Genomic DNA, 19,879 nt, shown 5'->3' with positions numbered 1-19,879 from the left:
CTCCAAAGCATCATGCCTTTGCAGTCAGGCACACATTGGGGTCTAGGATGGGGGTTGGGTGAGCTGATGAAAGAAGGATGCTAAGCCGGAAGGAGCATGTCTTGTCTGGGTTGTGAAGGCTTCCCTAGAGCCTGGGCTATCACACTGTTTAGAGATCTGCAGCAAGACTAAGCTCTTTCCCACTCAGCAAGGGCAGCCTGCTCTTCCAGTACCCACTGGCATTGCTGCCAAAGCCTCTCACTCATAGACTATAGTGCAATGTGTGCTTGAACCTGAAGCTCTTTGCCATGGCTGGCTCCAGGGATACAGCCTTCAGTACTCCAATTATGTCTTTTGCATAAATCTGTTCATTTATTCTAGCATGGGTAGGGAGAAGCAATAATGTGCTCCTCCAGTCTAGCCCGGCACAGCTAAAGCAGAGGGGGACAAGCTCCTGAGTCCCCTGAAAGGAACCTAACCCATAGCACCTAATTCCATCTGCTCTAGTGGGCAGACCACGAGCTTCGGGAATTAGTTTCAGGTCTGTGGACTTCATCCTCGCACAGTTCTAGGTGCTTGGTAGCCCAGATAATGTGTGATGAGATAAATATATCGATGCCTTCGAAATATAGTTCCAATGGAACTCCAGGACAGGTGTCTATGAAAAGCACACATTCTCAGGTCTACATGCTCCTCTGACCATCCTCNGAGTACCCCATCACTATCCCAGCCAGTGCCTCCTCAAAGCAAGGACATGACCCTGGCCTGCTCTTGCCAGCTGTCCTACAGTGACCAGCGTTTGCTGCAGGAAGCAGTCCAAAGCTTTTCTGAATTAGCACAGCACAGGATGAGCCTGATGGAAACACAGAAGTCCTCGCTGCCTCGCAGGCTGTAGATCATGAGCAGCTGCGTGCTTGGTTATGCCTTCTCCATTAGACGCCGCTAATCTCCATGATTAGTTATATCTAAGTGGCACCCTGATGTAATACGATTTATATTATCTCTGCTTGGTGTCAGTTAACCGTTGATTCCGTGATATTCCATAAGATCAGCCCTTCACAGACACACTGAGGCTTTTACCATCACCACTGCTGTTTCTGGCTGGATTTGGCACCTTTTCCCAGTTTATCTAGTTTCCCGCCTCTCAGTTCCGCATCCCAGGACCCAGAAAAGCGAGTAGTTCTAAGAACAAGGCTCAGCCTTCCATTATGCCTGTCCCTCCACACCGCCTCACAACCTGCTCTGTCCAGCTCTCCCCAAACACTTCCTCCCCCGAAGCTAAGAACCTCGACTCTGTTTGGGGACCCAAGGTTGGGTATAGGCCATGTTTCTCCCTCTCATGTTAGACCCTGCTTTGCAAGGATGATTTGGCCACTCCCTCTGGTCTCATGTTGACAGGTGTTTCTTTTCCCTGTCTTGGTTCTGTGGTCATCCCAGAGTCCTAGAATCCAACCTTGAGTACCCCACACCCAGCTTCTCTCTCCTCCTCTTCCTCTTTCTTTTCCCTCTCTTTTTCTCTCTGTCTTTTTTTTTCTTATCATTTCCTTGTTCTCAGTATCCCTGTCTCCTACCAGCCATGTGTTCTGTGACTCCCCAATCCTGCTACCACCCATGTCTTCTATGTCTCCCCATGCTGCACAGTTCCCTGTTTCCCACCAGCCTTAAGTGGCTTCTTTCACCACCACCATGCCCAGCTCTTGTTTTTCACATTATTCCAGTGACTCCTGAATGTGTTTGTCACTCACATCCCATGGGGCCAAGTCTTCCCTTGCCCATGTTTTGTTTTTAACTTATCTCTCTGTCAGCATCTCACATCTAGCCTCAGCTCATATCTCCCATAGCTTTCCTGGGTGTGCTTTTGTGCCCCTGGAATAGGCAGAAGGTATACCACCTTCCACATCAGGTACCAGGAAGGTCTTGGTTTCCTCCTTATTTCTTTGCTTGGCTTTGCTGGACCCATATAAGATGATGAAGGTGGGCAGGAAGGAACATAGAAGAGAGAACACAACAAATAGTAGGGAGGACCTAATTTTTACCTTAAAAATTTCTATGAATAAGTATCATAACCTTGGCATACCAATGGAAGTATACACAGAGGGNTTTGTGGCTTCCCGTGTTACCACCATCTGTTGTGAGGTTTGTGCCTGTCCTGATAGAGGAGGCTTCTGGTTGGGGCAGAGGAGAAACAGAATCGAGAATTCTGCAATGGTGTTTTTTTTTTAACAACCTCTCCTGCAGTAATCTTTCTCTCTATATCAAAGATGGAGGCCCCCTGCCCCNGAAGCCCAACACTGTTCTCCACAGCTTCTAGCCCAGGGAAGACCACACCTCCTCTCCTTGGACAGTTGTTTCCTAAGAACTCTGCAGTGTACAATCTATATGAACTTGAGTATAATAAGATTAAGCCACGACAGCCTGCATACTGTCACAGTGTCAACACTGCCTGCCTGACTGCTCTAAGAGCATCTCAAGAATAGTAACCAGATAGATGGTGAGCAGAAAGAGCCTGGGCCAGCCCAAGAAACTTCCCCTCTTTCTGTTCCTTCTGCATGTGTTGCTTCTAGATGCCTCGTGTTGATTTCTGTTTGGCTCAGCCCCATATGACCTGTGGATGCTACTTAACAATGAGGCAGGCAGGTTGACTCTAGTAACGATGACAAAACTAATATGAATTTAGAGCTCCCTCCAGATTAGGTACTGGTCTGAGTGCTTTGTATGTGTGGTATCTTGTAAANGTCGCCTTAATGCTAAGATCAGCCCTATTCTCTACATAGGAAAACAGACATAGAGTTTAATCTATTTGCTCACTCTTGATGCTACAGTTTGGATCTTGACTCTATTGAGATGCAGCTGGACCTTTAGAAGTAGGGCCCTAGTGGGAGGACGTTGCGGGAAATATTAAAAAATGAACTTGCCAACTCTCAGTGAGACCAGGCCAAGCTCCTGCACTCCTGCTGCAGCCAACAACTCTCTAGAGCTAGCCCCGCACCAGGTGATCTCACTTGCTCCATCTCTCAGCCCACTAACTCTCCAGCTCTGAGGGGCCACAGGGCTCCCACCAGGCCATCCCTTGGACTGCCCCCCACCGAGTTCCTCTTGCTTCTTTGAAACACCCCATGCANCACACAGTTAGCCATCTCAACACCGAATTACTTGGTAGAAACATGACTCTTAAAGCTTAATTATCCAATTAGATTTATTTAACAATAAGATCACAATTGACAAGATGCCAATACAATAATTTCAGAGCCAATTGATAATGATAAAAGCTTTACCCCAATTATTCTAACCTTGTGAAAAATCTTAGCTTCTTATGGCTGTTAAAACCNCATGGATCAGGATCTTCTCCCTGTCTGTCTGCTTCCATGTTGGCGTCTCTCTCTCCTCCTGAGACCTCGAACTCGCTGTCTCAACTCCTTGCTCTGCCTCCCTTCTCCTGTCCAATCACAAGCCTCCCACCTAATGTGATTGGACAGGGAAAATCCTGCAACAGGAGGAAGCTAGGTCCTCGCCAGAGTGTCTTTGAAGTACAGAGACCCTTTCTGTTTCCTTTGCTTGACCACCATGAGATAAACAGACCTGATCTACCATTGTGAGCTGCCTCACCAGAGACCCAAAGCAGCAGAAACAACACCACGAATTCAAACCCTGAGCCTTCCTTTCTCACTGATTCCCACGAGTACTTTGTCATGGTGATAGAAATCTGACACACACAGCTGCCCAGTTAGAAAGTGGCAGCATAGGATTTGAGCCAACTGCCTCCAAAGATCATTCAGTTAGGAACACTGCCTGTGTCAACAGAGTAGGGCTCCCATGACATCATTGAATCGAGGTACAACTAATCCAAAAGAGAAGAAAATACAAAATCCTCGTGCACGTGAAATGTAAAACTTCTGTAGTCATGTTTCCTTCCTGAAAATGATCTGCTGAAGCAAATGCTAATTAGCTGTCCATTGCTCAGAAGCTCCGCCCAGGGAGAGGAGGCTAGAAAGCAATGATCAGACTTTGACAATGGGGGCCACGCCCAACTTTCCCTAGCTAGGCCAGAAGGGAGAACCCACATTCTGATCTCATATGAAGATCCTGGTAATTTGAAAGGGGAGGCCACTCAGGATTCAGGTTGTGGCGGATGGTGAGAGAAGACTTCTGGCTAGATACACACCGTCTTTTCTGCAGGCATCTCTCTTCACTGGCTCTGAGGAGTTGGGAAGACAGAGGTTTGGTTTGCCACTTCTAAAAGAGCCAGAACAATGCTCTCTAGCCCTGATTTTCCAACTACAGGAAGCCCACTCACCCGAGGAAAGATGGGTGGCAAGTATAAACTGGTTCTGGTTAAACTGATTTTATTTTTAAAAAGGGTCTGTGTCCCCCACTTTCCTCTCTGTTCTACACCCAAGGCCCAAATCCTCATGGGNAAAAAAATGAAGGGTAGGGGTAATGGGTGTGCATGCATGCATCTATGTGCATAAAAAGAAAACACTTAACTCTTTCACACCAGAGCTTACGGAAGAAATATTCTTCCAGACCCCTCATATAAGGACTTGGCCAGGTGTCTCCCTTGGACAACCTATTTATTACCAAACTGGTGGGTGTGGGCTTTGTTTCTGGAACTGGTGTGGGGCAGGTAGGAGGTAATGGTTCTTGAAATAGTGGGAAGAANAAGAAAGCAACAAAAGGAAGAAATCTTGAAGTTGGGTCTGAAGCCATCCTCAAGGTCCAGCTGAGAGGACCAATGGGCCAAGGGATAGAGGGATGGGAAAGGACCAATGGGCCAAGGGATAGAAGGATGGGAAAGGACCAATGGGCCAAGGGATAGAAGGATGGGAAAGGACCAATGGGCCAAGGGATAGAGGGATGGGAATGTGGGTCTATAGGTCAGGGTGAAAAGCTGCCTCTTAAAGGGACTCTCCACCCTCAGAGTTGCTCTGACCCCACTGCGTTCCAGCTGTGCATGTGAGTGCCAGGGCTGGGTGTCCACCAGAGCCTTTGGCAACAAGGGAACTTGGTTTCCACACCCAGTGATTTCCACAAGGTGATCTGCTAGAGGGCAGAGAAGTCTATCAAAAGCCCCAACATCACAGGCTGGGACACGCAACCAGGAGGTGGGATTAATCCCAACAGGCCTAGCCAATCCAGTGATGTGCAGCTACGGCCAGGGGAGGGTGATGACTGAGGGTCATTTCTTTCTCTCTGCACATAAAAAAATTCAATCCAAGAGAAAGGGAAAACAGAACTACACATCTGGAGGTTGCTGGTCCCTTTAAGTCTCAGCCCCTTCCTCTGGAAGGTACTAGCAGATTAACTGTGTGTATATGTGCTTTTCAACATGGAGCCCACTCTGCCTTCCTCCTTCTCTCTCCCCTCTCAGAGGTACTGCAGACCATGGCCAATTTACCCGTTTGTTGCAGGTCTTTGGTGGATGGAAAGATCCCAGCTCCTCTTCATTGTTTGAACAGAGAACTCCCNCCCTCCTCTCTCCTCCTATTCNGTACCCCCAATAACATTTGCTTGCCACATTTTCTAGGTTGGTGCTGGTCATCCTATGGTTTTGCTTTTGATCCTGTTTCTCTCCCTTCTCTTCTTTGACCTCTCTTCCGTTTTCCTCCTAAAATAGCTCTGTTCCCAAACAAATGACTCACATTTACAGATAGTCCCCAGAATTATTTTTTTCAAGATCCAGTTTTAAAGCATACACATATGTAGGGGTCACTTGGGAGATTCACCCCTACCCACCCTCTCCCAGATCAGTGTTCCTTTCTGCCCTGAGTAGTGTNTAAGAACCCAGGAGTGCACTAGTTATTTCCTGCTTAGAGCATGTGATGTAACTGGAAGAGAGAAGTCTCTGACTCANGCNGACCCTCATCTGACCTGAAACCTGGACAGCCTCAGCCCCAGTCAGGCTGCCCAAACCCTCCTGGGGCAGCATAGGTTTTCTTTGGGCAGAAATGCCTGGGAACTTAGAGTCCCCTTTCCCTGTGGCCTGACCTCCTCTTCTAAGAATAATAGCCCTAGGATGGCCTTTCATGTAGTTTACTCTAGAAGGAGATGGATGGGAAGCCAGACAACTTAGGGAGCTGGGTAAAGCCAGCAGGATAGAAGAACATGGGCTTAGCTCTTATNGGTAAAACGTGGAAAAGAGAGCTGGTGGCCTTTGGGAGCAGACAGCTGAANCGCTCCATGAGCACTCTCCTGCTCCTGAAGCCTCTTGCCAGAGACCCATCTCTGAGAGCCCAGCTGAGCAAGCACAGATGTGCCCCTTTGGAGAGCTTTCTCTGGAAAACAAAAGGGGTCAATTATTAAAAGAAGGAAGGTCTCCTTGGTCCTAGATCCTCTACATTCCACCAAGGGGACCAAGACTCTGTGCTCTGAGACAAGGCCCTTTAAGCTGCCACACCTCCCCCAAAGGCAATAATCAAGACTTGAGAATACCACTTGGGCTTTGTAAGGAGGCTGTTTACCCAGCAGTCCCCAATGAAAAGTCAATGAAACCCAGGCAGGCAACAGTAGTAAAGTCAGGACCCTGGTCTTTCCCTCCAGGCCTGACTCTCCTCTCCAGGGCTCTATTGCCTTCCTAAGAAGGCAGCAGCCCACCCGCCAACCAATCCCTCCCTCCCCCAGCCTGTGCNCAGGGAAGTCTTTGATAGCTCCCATCACTTTGGCAGCATTTTCATCCTACTGAGACTTTATATCAAGGAGCCTGGGGTGGTACTTATGAGACACCCCTGGGGGTGCTATCTAGAGAGGCTTCTAGACCCGGAGACACTTCTATCCCATCAGAAAAGCCAAGCTTGCCCTGAGGCGTATGGGCATGACCAGAGCAGGAAAGAGGCTAAACCTGATTGCATCTACAGAGTCCAGCATACTGTGGACACTGCTTCAGTGATCTGGTCCTTTGGTTATCTCTGAGCTTTGATTCCAGACTTACCACCCACAAGATGACTTCTCTCCCTCCTGATAGTTCCTTCTAGTAAACAGAAGTGAAGGTATAGGTCATATGTGATATACAATAGGCTATATGATATATGATGTACTATATACTAGACTATAGGAGATGACAAATAATCAGTGTAGTCCAGCCACCGTGTCTTACTCACACTCCCTAGACCCATGGCTACTGCCCTGAGGAAGTGGAAGGGTCCTCTGTGGAGGAGGCGGAGAGGATGTGGACCATGTGACCCATGAAAGGCAGGGCAGGAGGGTTGAACTGAATGCCTCCCTGCTGCTTCTAACCNAACCAGGCTCCTGGCCAGATGCTGGTGTTTGGAACTCCCAACAGCAACACTCAGGTGCCAGGACAGTGATTCTAATGGTAATGTTGCTCTGTTCTTATCTGTCTAATATTCCTTTTTAATCCCCGTCCTGCCTGCCCCTCCCTCATGTAGGGTTACTTTAGTGATCCCTGGAATGTTTTTGACTTCCTCATCGTCATTGGGAGCATAATTGATGTCATTCTCAGTGAGACTAATGTGAGTATCGCTCTGCCCTCCCCAGGGGCCCTGGTCCTTCCACCTCTCCTGCCTCCTCCACTCCTCCCTCTCTCACTCTCTCTCTCTCTCTCTCTCTCTCTCTCACTCTCTTTGTTTACCTCTTTTTATGTTTTTGTTTTAATTTCCGATTTTACCCACCTCCAGTCATGCTTTTTATTGAACCTGCCGTCGTCTTGTGAAGGGGGGAAAAAAAGCAGAAGTCTATTCTCCTTTTTTTCCCACTTGCCCTGGCTACACCGGGGCCCAAGGGCGCAGAGCTGAGCGGAGGGAACAGGCTGCACACTGGTTGGGCCAGGCCTGGCTGCCTTCTGGGTGGCTGTCGCCCACCCAGCCTCGGAACTAACCTAGCTTTTGTCAGGCCTCTCCACCCTGCGAAACCCAGGTTGCCCAGGTTTGAGCCGCCAGCGTGTAGAGTGGTAAGAGAGTCTAATACACCGCGTAACCTCTTTCTTCTCTCATTTTTTTTCTCTTCTCTCCTTTCTTTCATGCCTCTTTTGTTTTTTTTGTTTTTGTTTTTGTTTTCATTTTCCTCCTCCCTGTGTTTTTTGTTTTCTCCTCTTTTGTTGATTTGTCTCCTTCTCTCTTTCCTGGCTTTCCCGCCCCATGCAGCACTATTTCTGTGATGCATGGAATACATTTGACGCCTTGATTGTTGTGGGTAGCATTGTTGATATAGCAATCACCGAGGTACACGTAAGTACATGGCGTCTGTGACCCCGCCGACCCCGCTTGCTTAACATCCATCCGTTTCCCCCTGCTTTATTTTTTGTCTCTCATTTTTACCTCCTGTGCCCACCTCCTTATTTCTATTTCATGTTTTAATTTGTTTAAATTGGCTCAAATTGGGTTTTTTCTTTTGTTTGCTTTGTTTGGAGATTTCTTTCTTTTTTGGGTTTTTTTTTTTGGTTTTTTTATTTCTCTTTTTTTTTTTTTTGTTATTCAGTTAATCTTTGGAACGCACTAAGACTCCCTTTTAAATGTTGGTTGCTGCATCTTTTTCTCTCAGGCTGGCATGACTCACACCGTATAGGAGGGTGCAGCTATGTGACTTATGGAGGGAGAAAAATGAAGGGTTCTTTACAAGTTCTGGGCAACCACTGGAGCTGAGACCCAAGCCTTTCCTAACCCCAGATCATCTCCAGACACTGCCTCACCTCCTTTTGATTCTCCATCCTCATAACATCCTAAAAAGATGTGCTCTCAAACAGAATGCCCAGAGCTGAGGCTATGAATGTGCCTGCATCGTCAGCCATGACCTTCCCTCTCCCAAGGACTAGCTGATTATCTTCACATTGGACAGACTCTGTCTGCTTTGACTCAACACCATTAGCCCATGGTACTGGCCGTGTTTGAGATCTGATTATCCTCCCTTTTCTGGAAACAGTAAAGAGCCTGGTGGACGGGTGATTTACTGAAAGGTTTTGGATAGGTTTTCTCTTTCCATTACCATGGACACAGGATCCATGTAAGAGCCTCATGCCCATGTGAACTCACCATAGAGCGTGAACTGTGCACCTGCCTGCTCTCCCTCCCCTTACCCTTCATAACCTGCCCCTGGCTCTCGGGCCTCAGGCAGACCCCACAGTCACCACCCTGTTGCCCTCTCCTCCCCAGAGCTGCCTCCTTCTATACAGTTCTTGCACATGTCTTCTTGTTACCTGGCATGTTTAAGCATCCTCTCTTTATCTATAAGCAAGTCCTCTTGCAGTTATTCCTTAACATGTCTTGTTTAGTTTTTGTCATTATTTTTCCATAAGTAAGAGACTTGATGATGTTTGCATAAGCCTTTGATGGATAGTACCATTGAATACAAGCACAGACCACCTGATTCTGTAATTCAATCTTAGATGTTTGGAATTCCCTCGCTGTCCTCCACACATCCCACACCCTCTATGCAGCCTGGCCCANTCCCAAGACTTTGTTTGAGTAGACATATTCTCTCACTGGTTTGGTTCTCCTCTGTGTAGCCACGGGACTGAGGAAGGACGATTTCACGTTCTTCATACAGTCCTTTCTTTGCCCTTTGCTTATCCTATAGCTCCAGCCTCAACTGCCCCTCTGTGTCTGAGACCGTGTGTGTGTGTGTGTGTGTGTGTGTGTGTGTGTGTGTGTGTGTAAGTGAATTATAGGGTAAGAAAATGAAGGGTTCTTTACAAGTTCTGGGCAACCATTGGAGTTGGGACCCAAGCCTTTCCTAACCCTAGATAATCTCCAGACACCGCCTCTCCTCCTGTTGATTTTCCATCCTCAAAGCATCCTACAAAGACGTGCTCTTCAAACAGAGCACCCAGAGTGTGCAGCTATGTGTGTGTGCACATGCCTATATGCATATATGTGAACCCTCAGGCTTGCCTCCTTCCAGTAAATNCCCAGATAAATAATAACAAAGCCAGTCTTTCACAGCTGCCGCTGGCCTCCTTTCTGAGTTGACGCCTAGCAGTCTGCCTGTGTGAACCCTAAGTTATATTCCAGTTGTTATTTAAGTCTCAGAACTTAAAGGCTAGACCCTATGCTTAGCACAGATGCCACACATTGCACTGCCCTGAGGGTTCTGCAGGGAAAAGAGCAAAAAGAAAGACAAGCCATGGGCTCTGCCATCTGTATTCAGACAGTACTGCAGCTCTGTACAGAAATCAGAGCAAAGATACACAGTAGGAAAACATGGGGAAGGACAGCTTGCTCCTTCCCATGATGACAAAAGACCCTTTGCACCCCAGGAGCTCCTCTGGGGTTCTTTTACTGATGGCAAAACCCATAGCTCTCATCCTGCTATGACATCTCTACTTCTGCTTTCAGTTTTTAAAAGGCAAAGCAAATATACTGTTCCCTATATAAAAATGTAGACATGGGTATATATGCATGCTCACATAACAGCACCTATTCAAAAGCCTTATGTCAACTGTAAAGATCTATGGAGTAAAAACTACAGCATCTGAGCAAATCACATCCTCTCAAAAATCCCTGATCTTACTCGACCAACTTCTTGGCGTGCCCGTAACGTAGAGCGCACACTTGCCAAGGGTAACCCTTTCCCCAAATGCTGTTAATTGACCCATGGAGGTGACCAGCAGGTGTAGCCCATCAGAGAAAATACAGGTCATCCACAGCNACAGGGCCAGAGCCTGGACAGGCCTGTGGCCACAAGCGTTACCACAAAAGCCTGCACTGGGCCAGTATCCAGTAGGACATAAGAATACCCGGCTCACATTTCTCTGCCTTTAGGTGAGCTGCTCCAAGCCCGGTGCCAGATTTTTCTTAGAATCCCATGGGAAAATCCAGGAAATCCCCCATCCCTAGCCCCTGCTCCAGACCTTCCCAGACTTCTCTACATACATATAATCATCCCAAGCACAGATCCCCAACCCAGGTTCTATCCAGAAGCTACCCACGACAGCTTTTCAGCTGTAAGCCATCCCCTCGTGCTCCTCCAGAACATGGCAGTCATCCTTTCANTGAATGTTGTATTCTCCCTCCCTCCCTCCCTCNTCCCCTCCCTCCCTTCTTTCCTTCCAAGTATTTTGCACGTTTAAATCTATCTACCTTTCCCCCGGTACTTCTCATCAATTCTGGAGTCAGCACACACTCATCTTGGTAGGCTCACAATCTCCTTCTATGGGTAGATACTTCTTTAGCCACTTGGTACATATTTGTGTCAGAAAGAACCCAGTATTCATGGTTTGCAGGTTCATGCCAGGATGCAGTAAGTACAGAGAATAAGACAAGAATGTCCAAAGAGGGCTGGTCAGGGGCACCTGGCATGAACAAGTGGGACTTTCATAGTCAGAGCAACTTTGGATTTACATTCCTTTTTATCCTAAGTTTTGAACTCTGAAGACTGAGAGTGGGGTCCTCCTAGGGCTGCAGGCTGTTTCTAAGGCCCCTCTAAGCCTCCCCTCTGCCATGTAAGGCTGCCTCAAACCCAGGTCTCCGCCCTTCTCCCTAGCACTTCATCTTGTCTAAGTCTGTCTCGCTCTTCCAGTGCGAGCTCTGTAGAGTCAAAGTATGGTGTTGCTCCATGTTAGTAGGGCATTGCTTCTTCTCCAGTCCTGGAGCAGGAATCAAACCCTCCTAGAAATGTTCCNTGGTTGTTCATGGAAGTCCTGGTAGTATCCCCCAGAGCTCTCCCTGATATCCCAAATGGGAATCAGTTTGAGGATATGACCAGTAGCCTTTCTGAGCTTCTTCATTGTGCCTCTGAAAGGATATTGAATGATAGAAAGTTCTAGAGGACCTNATTTCCTACAGTATAGGTGTGGAAAACCATTAACTATACATTATGAAGCCATGGTTATATTTCCAGCCTAGGTCCCAGGAACCCCATGTCTTAGGGTAGTCGATCCAGGACCCTAGGCCTCAGTGTTTTTGAGTGTGGTAGGAGTTGGATGGAGAGGCCTGAGAGACTCTTNCAGCTCCTGGCCTTTGTGATCCAGTGTGGCGAGGTAAGAGTTCCNTGCTGCATTTCTAGGACTCCCGGGTCCACGCCGTGCTCACCTCCACCTGNGCTCCCATGTGGCTCATTTGGGGATTGTGCAGAGACAGGGACAAGAAAAACCATTCCAGGAGAGCTGCAGGCACTAGGACCGTACCTGGAAAAGACCCCCGACCCTTGGAGGCTTCTAAGCAAGTTTAGGGGAAGAAACATGGAAGAATGGCTAGATGCAAGGTGTTGGGCCACAGAAAAGACCAGAGCATGAAAATAAACTAAGAATCGATGACATTTGCTGTGACCTTGGCTGGTGAGGAGGAAGAGGAAATAGGGATGACATGAGACCTACTCCTTGACTGTGTCAGTCTTCAAGACAACAACTCCAGGACTCTTGTGATTGAATCAAGACCAAGGAATCCCCTATACATATGAAATCTAGGCCCAGGCAAGATGAGCAACCTGTCCAGAGTCTTATAGCTAACTAATGACACACCNATGATTCAAGCCATTCCCATCAGCCAACTCTTATGTGCACACAGAGCAACAGCCATGCAGTGAGATGGTGTCAGCATAGCACCCCTGAAAGTGGAAATTGGTGGCTTCTACCACTCATGGTGTTCATCTGGTGCCTTCCTGCAACTGACCTACACAGACCTGCTTACCGACCTCCCTGTGCTGATGCTTAGCCACCAGAAGCTTGCTGCCCTTGGGATGCTCACACAGAGCATTGTGTAGGGACCTTAGTGGCAGGTACAAGACTCCAGAGAGAGCAGGCATGGAGATGGAATGCACATTACATCCATTGGCCAGAGCAACGGAGGCAAGAGACAAGGAGAGAGAACAAAAGAAGGATACAGGGCTGCCAAACTGGCAAGAAGACTGGTGTCAGCTTCAGGAAAGGATGGGTCATANTGCTAGCTNCAGGTCCCCCTCACCACCATCCCTGGTGCTGCCTTTCCCCCACAGCATCTTTCCACCACAAACCCACAGGCATGGCTTCCAGTTACCAACTATTCCTTACTGGCTTCCTGATAATGAAGCCTGTTNGCTCTTTTCCTGGCTCCAATTCCTGCCTGCATCGGAGAACAGCCTGGGCATGGAGCTGGCTGCCTTCTATGGATCCACCCCTACAGAGATGAGGAACTCACAAAGTAGCAAGGAAGACAGACATGACCATGGGCTTAAACTCCTTAGTGTGGTGCAGCATGGACATCCAATGTCAAGGGCTCCAGTCCCCCTATATAGTACACCAAAGCGTTTTCCTTACAGCTAGGNAGGTACTAAAGATCCGGATGGTCACATGAGGTTGTCTAGGGGACACCATCTGGCCTGCCTAGGCTTCTTCCCACACAGAACTCACTCAGTGCTTACATCCTGACTCTGTTGTGAATGGTGCTTCTGAGACCATGTAAGCACAGTGTGTGGGGAATGCTAAAGAGATGCTACTCCAGCCAAGCAAAGCTTTCCGTGTAATATGCCTTTAAGAAAAAGTCACCCCAGACTTTCTCAGCTTTCTTTGTGAAGTTATTATTACCTGGGCTGGGGAGCCTAAGACACAAGGTCGGTCTCAAAGAACCCTCATTCCAAGCTGCTCTGAAATCTTGTGTCCTGATGTGAAGATGTGGCCTACGGGCTATCAAGCTAAGGCATGACACTAAAAGAATACAATACCAGAGAGGTAATCAGACCTAAGCCTGAATTTTGAAGTAAAATTTAACTTAAGTAGATGATATCTTAACCCAGCCAACAAAAGGCTAAGAAAGAAAGCATCCAGAGGGATGCTAGCCATGGTGAATGAGGATCCCCAGAGTTTGAGTGCTTAAAAATAAACTACTTTATTTCTTTGTGATGGATAGATAGAGGCTGGTTTAGTGGGACCAGCTGAGCTGATGAATTTTCTGAATTGCCTCCATCTTATTTAAGATAGACCCAGAAGTCCTTTAAAGGCTTACCTAAGGTTCTTGGAAATGGTGAGTAGATGGGGGGGGGGACATTAGGGTGTTCCTAGGAGCAAAGCAACACTCCCAGAACAATTGAGCCACAGAACCCTGGCATGTCTACTGAGCAGAAGGCCTCTGTGTAGCTCTCCTGCTCCACTGCTGAATCCCTGGAAGCACAGAACCCTTTATCTAGCAATCCATGAGCAAAGACCCTGCACCAGGCAGGGGTTGGAGGGGTGGGGGGTGTGACAAAAAAATATACTCAGAGACATAGGCTTGACCATCATGACAGCTGACTCATGCCAATGAAAGAGGGACTGGGGTGCTTGGACAAGAAATGCCATGTGTGTGTGAGTGTGTATGTGTGTGTGTGAGTGTATATGTCTGTTTATCTGTTTCTGTGTTCTCTGTCCACCCAGTAGCTATATCCTACTGACCTATTCCCTCCAGACATGCAGCCTGGCCAGCTGGCTGGCAATCAGAACAGCACTGTGGTATCATGCCTAGAGAAGGCCCTTCTGCNCCCTTCCTCACTCTCTACCATCCTCAAAACAATCCAAACCAACTCTCTATGGGAAAAAAAAATAGTTTTTTTAGTCAATTACTAAGAAATATGTTACCAAGAAGTATTTTCAGACTACAAGAAAGTATCTAACTATGAACCAGTTCTTTCCTTCAAAAATCCCATTATGTGTTTCCTTGTGTGTATCTTAAAAACAAACGCAGGGGTAACACTGAAAGTGGAAGGCACCGGCTTAGGCTAGAGCACCAGTGGGTGAGATCAGTCAGGGGTGATTGCTGTATGCCAGAGCCCAGTGCTGGGCTATCTCCACAGGAAGATTACCAGGGAAACTGTGACAGGAGGGGCCTTGAGGTGCTCCTGTGAACTATTGCCACCAAGCAAACCCAGACATCTAGCCCAGGAAAACAACTTCTTTGGGCACTATTGGCATTATCCTATATTGTGTACAAGGCCTTGGAGACTAAAAAGCAGTTCAGCATCCTTCCATGCCAGTGGCCAAGTGTCTCCATCTCTGAATTGAGGTCTAGGCAAGGCCATGTCCAGCCTGAGCCTGATCTTTTGGAAAAAGTTCCTTCTGGAGAGGTTGGAGGACTGAGTCCTTAGATCTTCTCTTAGACACAGTTGGAATTCAGCCTTCTCTAACCTGAGGAGCTGTCGCTGTAAAGCTCACTTGCTTAGCTGTGTGTGGACAACGGTGGGCACACATAGGCCAGGGTGTGTCCTCCAGCCAGGACTTCATAGAGTGGGCTGAAACAGGCTACCTGAGAACAAAAAGTAAATAAACAAAAATTGAGCTCCNGCCACAAATCTGNAAGGCCTCACTTCCTCCTCTGTATTGGGGCTGAGTTGTTTCACACACAANCAGAGGTGGTCACTGAATAGAGCAGGAGAATCTTGCGGGTCCTTGTTGGCCGTGTGGCCCAGTGACACCTAGCCCATGTTCTCACTGGAGTTCCTCCCCCTGCCAGGCCCACGCTTGTATATTTCTTTCACCTGTTTCCTTATGCCCTGTCCTACCACTGTGTTGTTCCTCTGTTAGCCAAGACCTAGAATACCAGGCTCTTCGTTGGAGACTCATTACAGCTTATCTCTGTCTGCCTTTCTTTAAAGCCAGCTGAACATACCCAATGCTCTCCCTCTATGGTAAGAACAACCCTCCAGACCACATTTCCAGCTTCTGTGGCTCCCCCTCTAGCCACCCACGTCTTATCCACCCCGATTTCCAGAGCCCTGGGAACCCAGCCCAGCTCCCATTGCATGTGGCCACCATGTCCGTTGTGTGCCTTAACTGCCTGTGCTCACGTGAGCTGTGCAAGGGTGTGTGTACAGTGGTNTTCCTCTACTTCCCCAAGCTTCCTCTGGGTGGTGAGTCACCGTGACCCACTGGGAGAGAACTGGACCCATGCTATTTCCTGTTAAACATCCCAAGGATGGTGTGTTTCGTCTAATGTAGGAATTTGTGAGGGGTGCTTTTGAGAACTGTGACTAGGGCTCCAGGGAGAAGACAGAAGCAGGGGTGGGGTCCAGCTAGAAGGAAAGGCAGTTCTGATTAGGTCTATGATGACTAGCTTACCCCAAGCTTTGCGTGGAAGGCTGTGAAAGACCCACACTGGGATTTGCTGTGGCACAAGGGTTGGCCCTCTAGAGTCTCTGCTGTCACCCTGAGCCTTAGTCTTACATCTTTCTAAGTTCCTTGAGTTCATTACATGTGCACTAGAGTCATTTTCTGTAACATGTGGGAAGCAGGAAAACAAACTATCCAAACCAGCCCTGGTTGAGGAATGTCCATTTCTTTTGGCTGAGTGGTAGCCGTGCCTCACCACACGACCTTGAAGTCTCCTTGGAATGGCTTCCCCTAAGAGGTACATCACGGCTTTCAAACAAGGCTAATGATTCCCCAAGCCCCTGACAGCTAGATTGAGAGATGTAGTGGTGGTCTCCATAGCAGCCCACCCCGGCCAAAAAGCTGCCTAGGAAATTTTGGGGGTTTGGTTTCTTAACTCATCAGGCCTAGGTGTTCCAGTGGCACCAGCTTTACAAAGGGTTTGCACCCACAAATGAAAGCCCCACTTAAGCTTGTTTTTTGTTTTCTGGTGGGTGGGTTTGGGTGGGGCTTTTTTTTCCTTTCTTAAACATGGCAGAACTGACAGATAGTAAAACCTCTGAGCTCCCTGTATGCTGCTCTGAGGAACAAGCTTCTTTCTAAGGACAGAAAATAGAACTTAGAGGAGCCAAATGGATGCAGTGGTTATAGGAGCCAAAGACATCGTGCGGAGGACCAGCACATTGCTGACACCTGTGAGTCTGTCCACTGCCTGGCAGCGCTAGTGTCTTAATGGCAATTGGGGTGATTCCAGTTTTAAAATATAAGAAATGTTCTGACCATTGTCTGAAAACTAGGACCCTATGGCTTGGTTTCTTCAGAGCCCATCCAATATGAAGTGTGGGGCTGATTTGGAAAATCTGTCCCAAAGTATCCTGCCTCCTCTGGGGGTGGGGATAATTAACATGGAGGTTGGATATGTCGCCACTCCAACCTGTTGCCCCTTGCATTTTCCTAAAGTTCGTTACTTATACCCCTCCAGATAGACCTCAGGGATGGACCAGAAGGCCATAGAAGAACTGAAAGGGCTTGTGGAGCCTCAGGCTTTAGTACTAAGGAATAGTTCAGGGTACGGAGAGGCACAGTGCTATGAGGGAGGCCTGATCTAGAAACACTGTCAAGCATAGTAAGAGGACAAGCTAAAGAGATGGAACAGGATGGGAGAGCAAAAGTCTTAAGACCCCCTCCTTCAAGGGGTGCCTGGGATGGGAGCCNTAACAGGAATTCCTAGGGTCCTTTCTCTCCTGGTGTTGCTCCCAGCAGGGCTGGGTAGGCTGCACTAGCTTCAGGGAAGGCATAAGGGCTCTGACCAGCTCGCAGGGCTTTGGAACACAGTCAGTTGCTCACGTGAGCGGGGGTGGGGGAGGACTAGGATATAATCAGTTCTTGTTCTCAGGCATGGGAGCAATGNTACTTGTGCCCCAGAGATCTGGCCAGGCCTGTGTCTGTACCCGCAAGCTCCTTCAGACTAAGACACCAGTCATGAACCTTTGGCCCTAGACTCTAAGCAGCCCAGAAATTCTAACCCCTCCTCAGCTCCCCATGCCTCATTGCTGCCTCCATCTCTTTTTCTCTATCCATGATCACACAGNAGATACCCTGCGTGGCATTCCACAGTAGTCACGTACCAGACTCAGCCTTTCCTGGGACTCAGTGCAGATCCNTTTCCTGCCTTGTCCTGGGGGCATCCCCAGGTCTCCAGACTGTGGACCTCTAGGGAAGGTCACAGCCTCTGAGGCTACGAGAGGGCAGCCATTCCAGAGACTGTAATGAAGTCTGGGACTGTGGCCCTCCCCTTATAATACAGAAGCCACTACCACCATTTCCCAGCAGCCATTTGGGCCAGGTCCCTGGAAAATAGAAAGTGGAGACTGAGAGAAGTGAGACTTGAATGGCCAGGGCATGCATGCTCAGAGGCAATGTCAGACAGCTGTGTGGGATGTCACCACCATCTACCCTCCTGACAGAGCCAAGTTCCACCCACAAGGCAGAACTGAGAAGATAAGAACTTCTGGGTTGCTTTCTCCCAACACAGGACGGCAGGAGCCCCTGGGGCAGTAGNTCTCTGGGCTCAGATTCCAAAGCTTATAATATGTGAAGAACTTGGAATTATGGGAAAGACGAGGATAGGAAAAACAAAGTCATGGACTCAGGGCTGTGACATAGCATAGTCCTTAAGGATGGGCTGCTGACCTAGGAAGAAAGGTGTTGGCCTCCCACCTCACAAACAGAGAGTCGGGCCTAAAGAAAGAGTCTAGTGCAGCTGGCCCCACCCTGGCCTGCCTCCTTTCAACCAATGGCTGTTTCTCAGAGGATCCCTTCCTGCCCCACCTTCTTGCTGTGTTAACTGCACCCCCTATTGCCAACGGGTTCTAGAGTGCAGAGGAGAACTCCCGCATCTCCATCACCTTCTTCCGCCTCTTCCGGGTCATGCGCCTGGTGAAGCTGCTGAGCCGCGGGGAAGGCATCCGAACCCTGCTGTGGACCTTCATCAAGTCCTTCCAGGTAACCATGCACCCTTCCCCTCATAAAGCTGGGAGTGAGACAACCTCTGCTGCTNCCAGGACTTAGAGCAGCCCAGCGTTCCAATGTCACTTTGCCTAAGGCTCCCCTACAGGGGCAGACCAGGAAAGAAACAGCTCCAGCCCAGTCTACAGGGCCCAGGNTTGGCTCTCCNTCTGTTCTAAATGGCNATGTGAATGTGTGATAGCACTTGGATTTCCTTGTTTGGAAGAGAGAGGGGATGAGAGTAAACCTGAGATTCCAAAATTCAGGGCTCAACACATTCCACAGAACTTACCGGAAAAGGAGAATTGTAAGGCCAGTTCTGAGGAGTGCTTTGTAAGTGGAAAGCTCGTGAGAAGCCAAGCTGTTAGGATACTTGGACTCTTGGGAAAGGATTGTAGAAATTACCCACTGNCCTTCCGGGATACCATGAAAGCCAGCTTCTCCCCCACACATCCACTCTTAGACTGCCTCAGACCCTGAACCTAGGGCTTTGTGTCCCCTGCCCTGGACAGCACAAGCTTAGCTAGGACATGGAGCCTGCCCCCATCCAGGGCTCAAGGGTGTGATTGTACCCAGACGACTGTGGGTGTGTTGTGGTTCCTTGCCTGCCCTGCTTGCTGCCCCTTCCAAACTCTTAGCTCTGTGGGCAGTGCCATCCACAGGTGCCACCTCGAGGTCCAGCCCAGCTGCACACAGAGCCACTGTTCTTCTAGTCATGGCCTACCCTGCTGGCCCTCGACCCCTAATGAGAGCCTGCGCCCCACCCCCCCTTCGCAGGTCAAGGTGAAGGGAGTTTCTAAGGATTTGAATCCTTGGCCCTAATGGGATCAAGACAGTAGACTGATCCTGGTAGAGGCCCCTGAGACACCCCAACATTTCTTTATAATGGGAAGTGGCTGGGGTGACCTTGAAGAATGGGACTTGATCAGGGAACCCACCTTACACTAAAAAATGTTGTGATCTCTCAGTGCCATCTAGTGGTATATGAGCAGCATAATTCCTAAGCTAGAAGGCCAGGTGCCCAGGNTCNCACAAGCCACACAGCACCTCCTCTGAAGTGGCCATAGCTCTGTCTAAGGGGGACTAAAATATGTCGATCCAAATCATGTGTAGGCTGTTGCGTTGTGTTTCACAAGCCTCAAACCATTTAAATGCCACACCCCCTGCTGAGTTAGCGTTACCGTTTCTCATATTCAGATCAGGAAGCAAGTCCAGAGATGTTAAGTAATACATCTGAGCGCTAGAGCTAGAAAGTGGGGAAACAAGATGCATTTCTCCTCATTAGATGTTTTCATGGCAATAGCGCTGACTGCTCACTTCTGGGGAAGTAATTGGATAGAGATGGGATGTAAGCTGCCTCCTCTCCACTTTTCCCTGGTGACTCCGGTCATCCTGTTGTGTAACTTCCATCCC

General features: G+C 48.6%; 1 protein-coding gene across 1 annotated transcript in view; it reads left to right on the top strand.

Moving 5' to 3' along the window:
* The window catches only part of LOC110295755 (voltage-dependent L-type calcium channel subunit alpha-1C), a 77,616-nt gene that overhangs the window by 30,541 nt on the left and 27,196 nt on the right, over positions 1-19,879 (top strand). Inside the window, exons 13-15 of the mRNA XM_029478244.1 lie at positions 7,362-7,445; positions 15,466-15,498; positions 18,335-18,514. Of these exons, the coding sequence (XP_029334104.1) occupies positions 7,362-7,445; positions 15,466-15,498; positions 18,335-18,514 (297 nt within the window). The remainder of the gene's footprint in view (positions 1-7,361; positions 7,446-15,465; positions 15,499-18,334; positions 18,515-19,879) is intronic.

This window comes from Mus caroli, chromosome 6 (genome assembly GCF_900094665.2).
Source record: "Mus caroli chromosome 6, CAROLI_EIJ_v1.1, whole genome shotgun sequence".
In the NCBI taxonomy this organism is placed as follows: domain Eukaryota; kingdom Metazoa; phylum Chordata; class Mammalia; order Rodentia; family Muridae; genus Mus; species Mus caroli.
The sequence above is the reverse complement of the archived record's forward strand: the minus strand, read 5'-3'. Positions and strand labels throughout refer to the sequence as shown.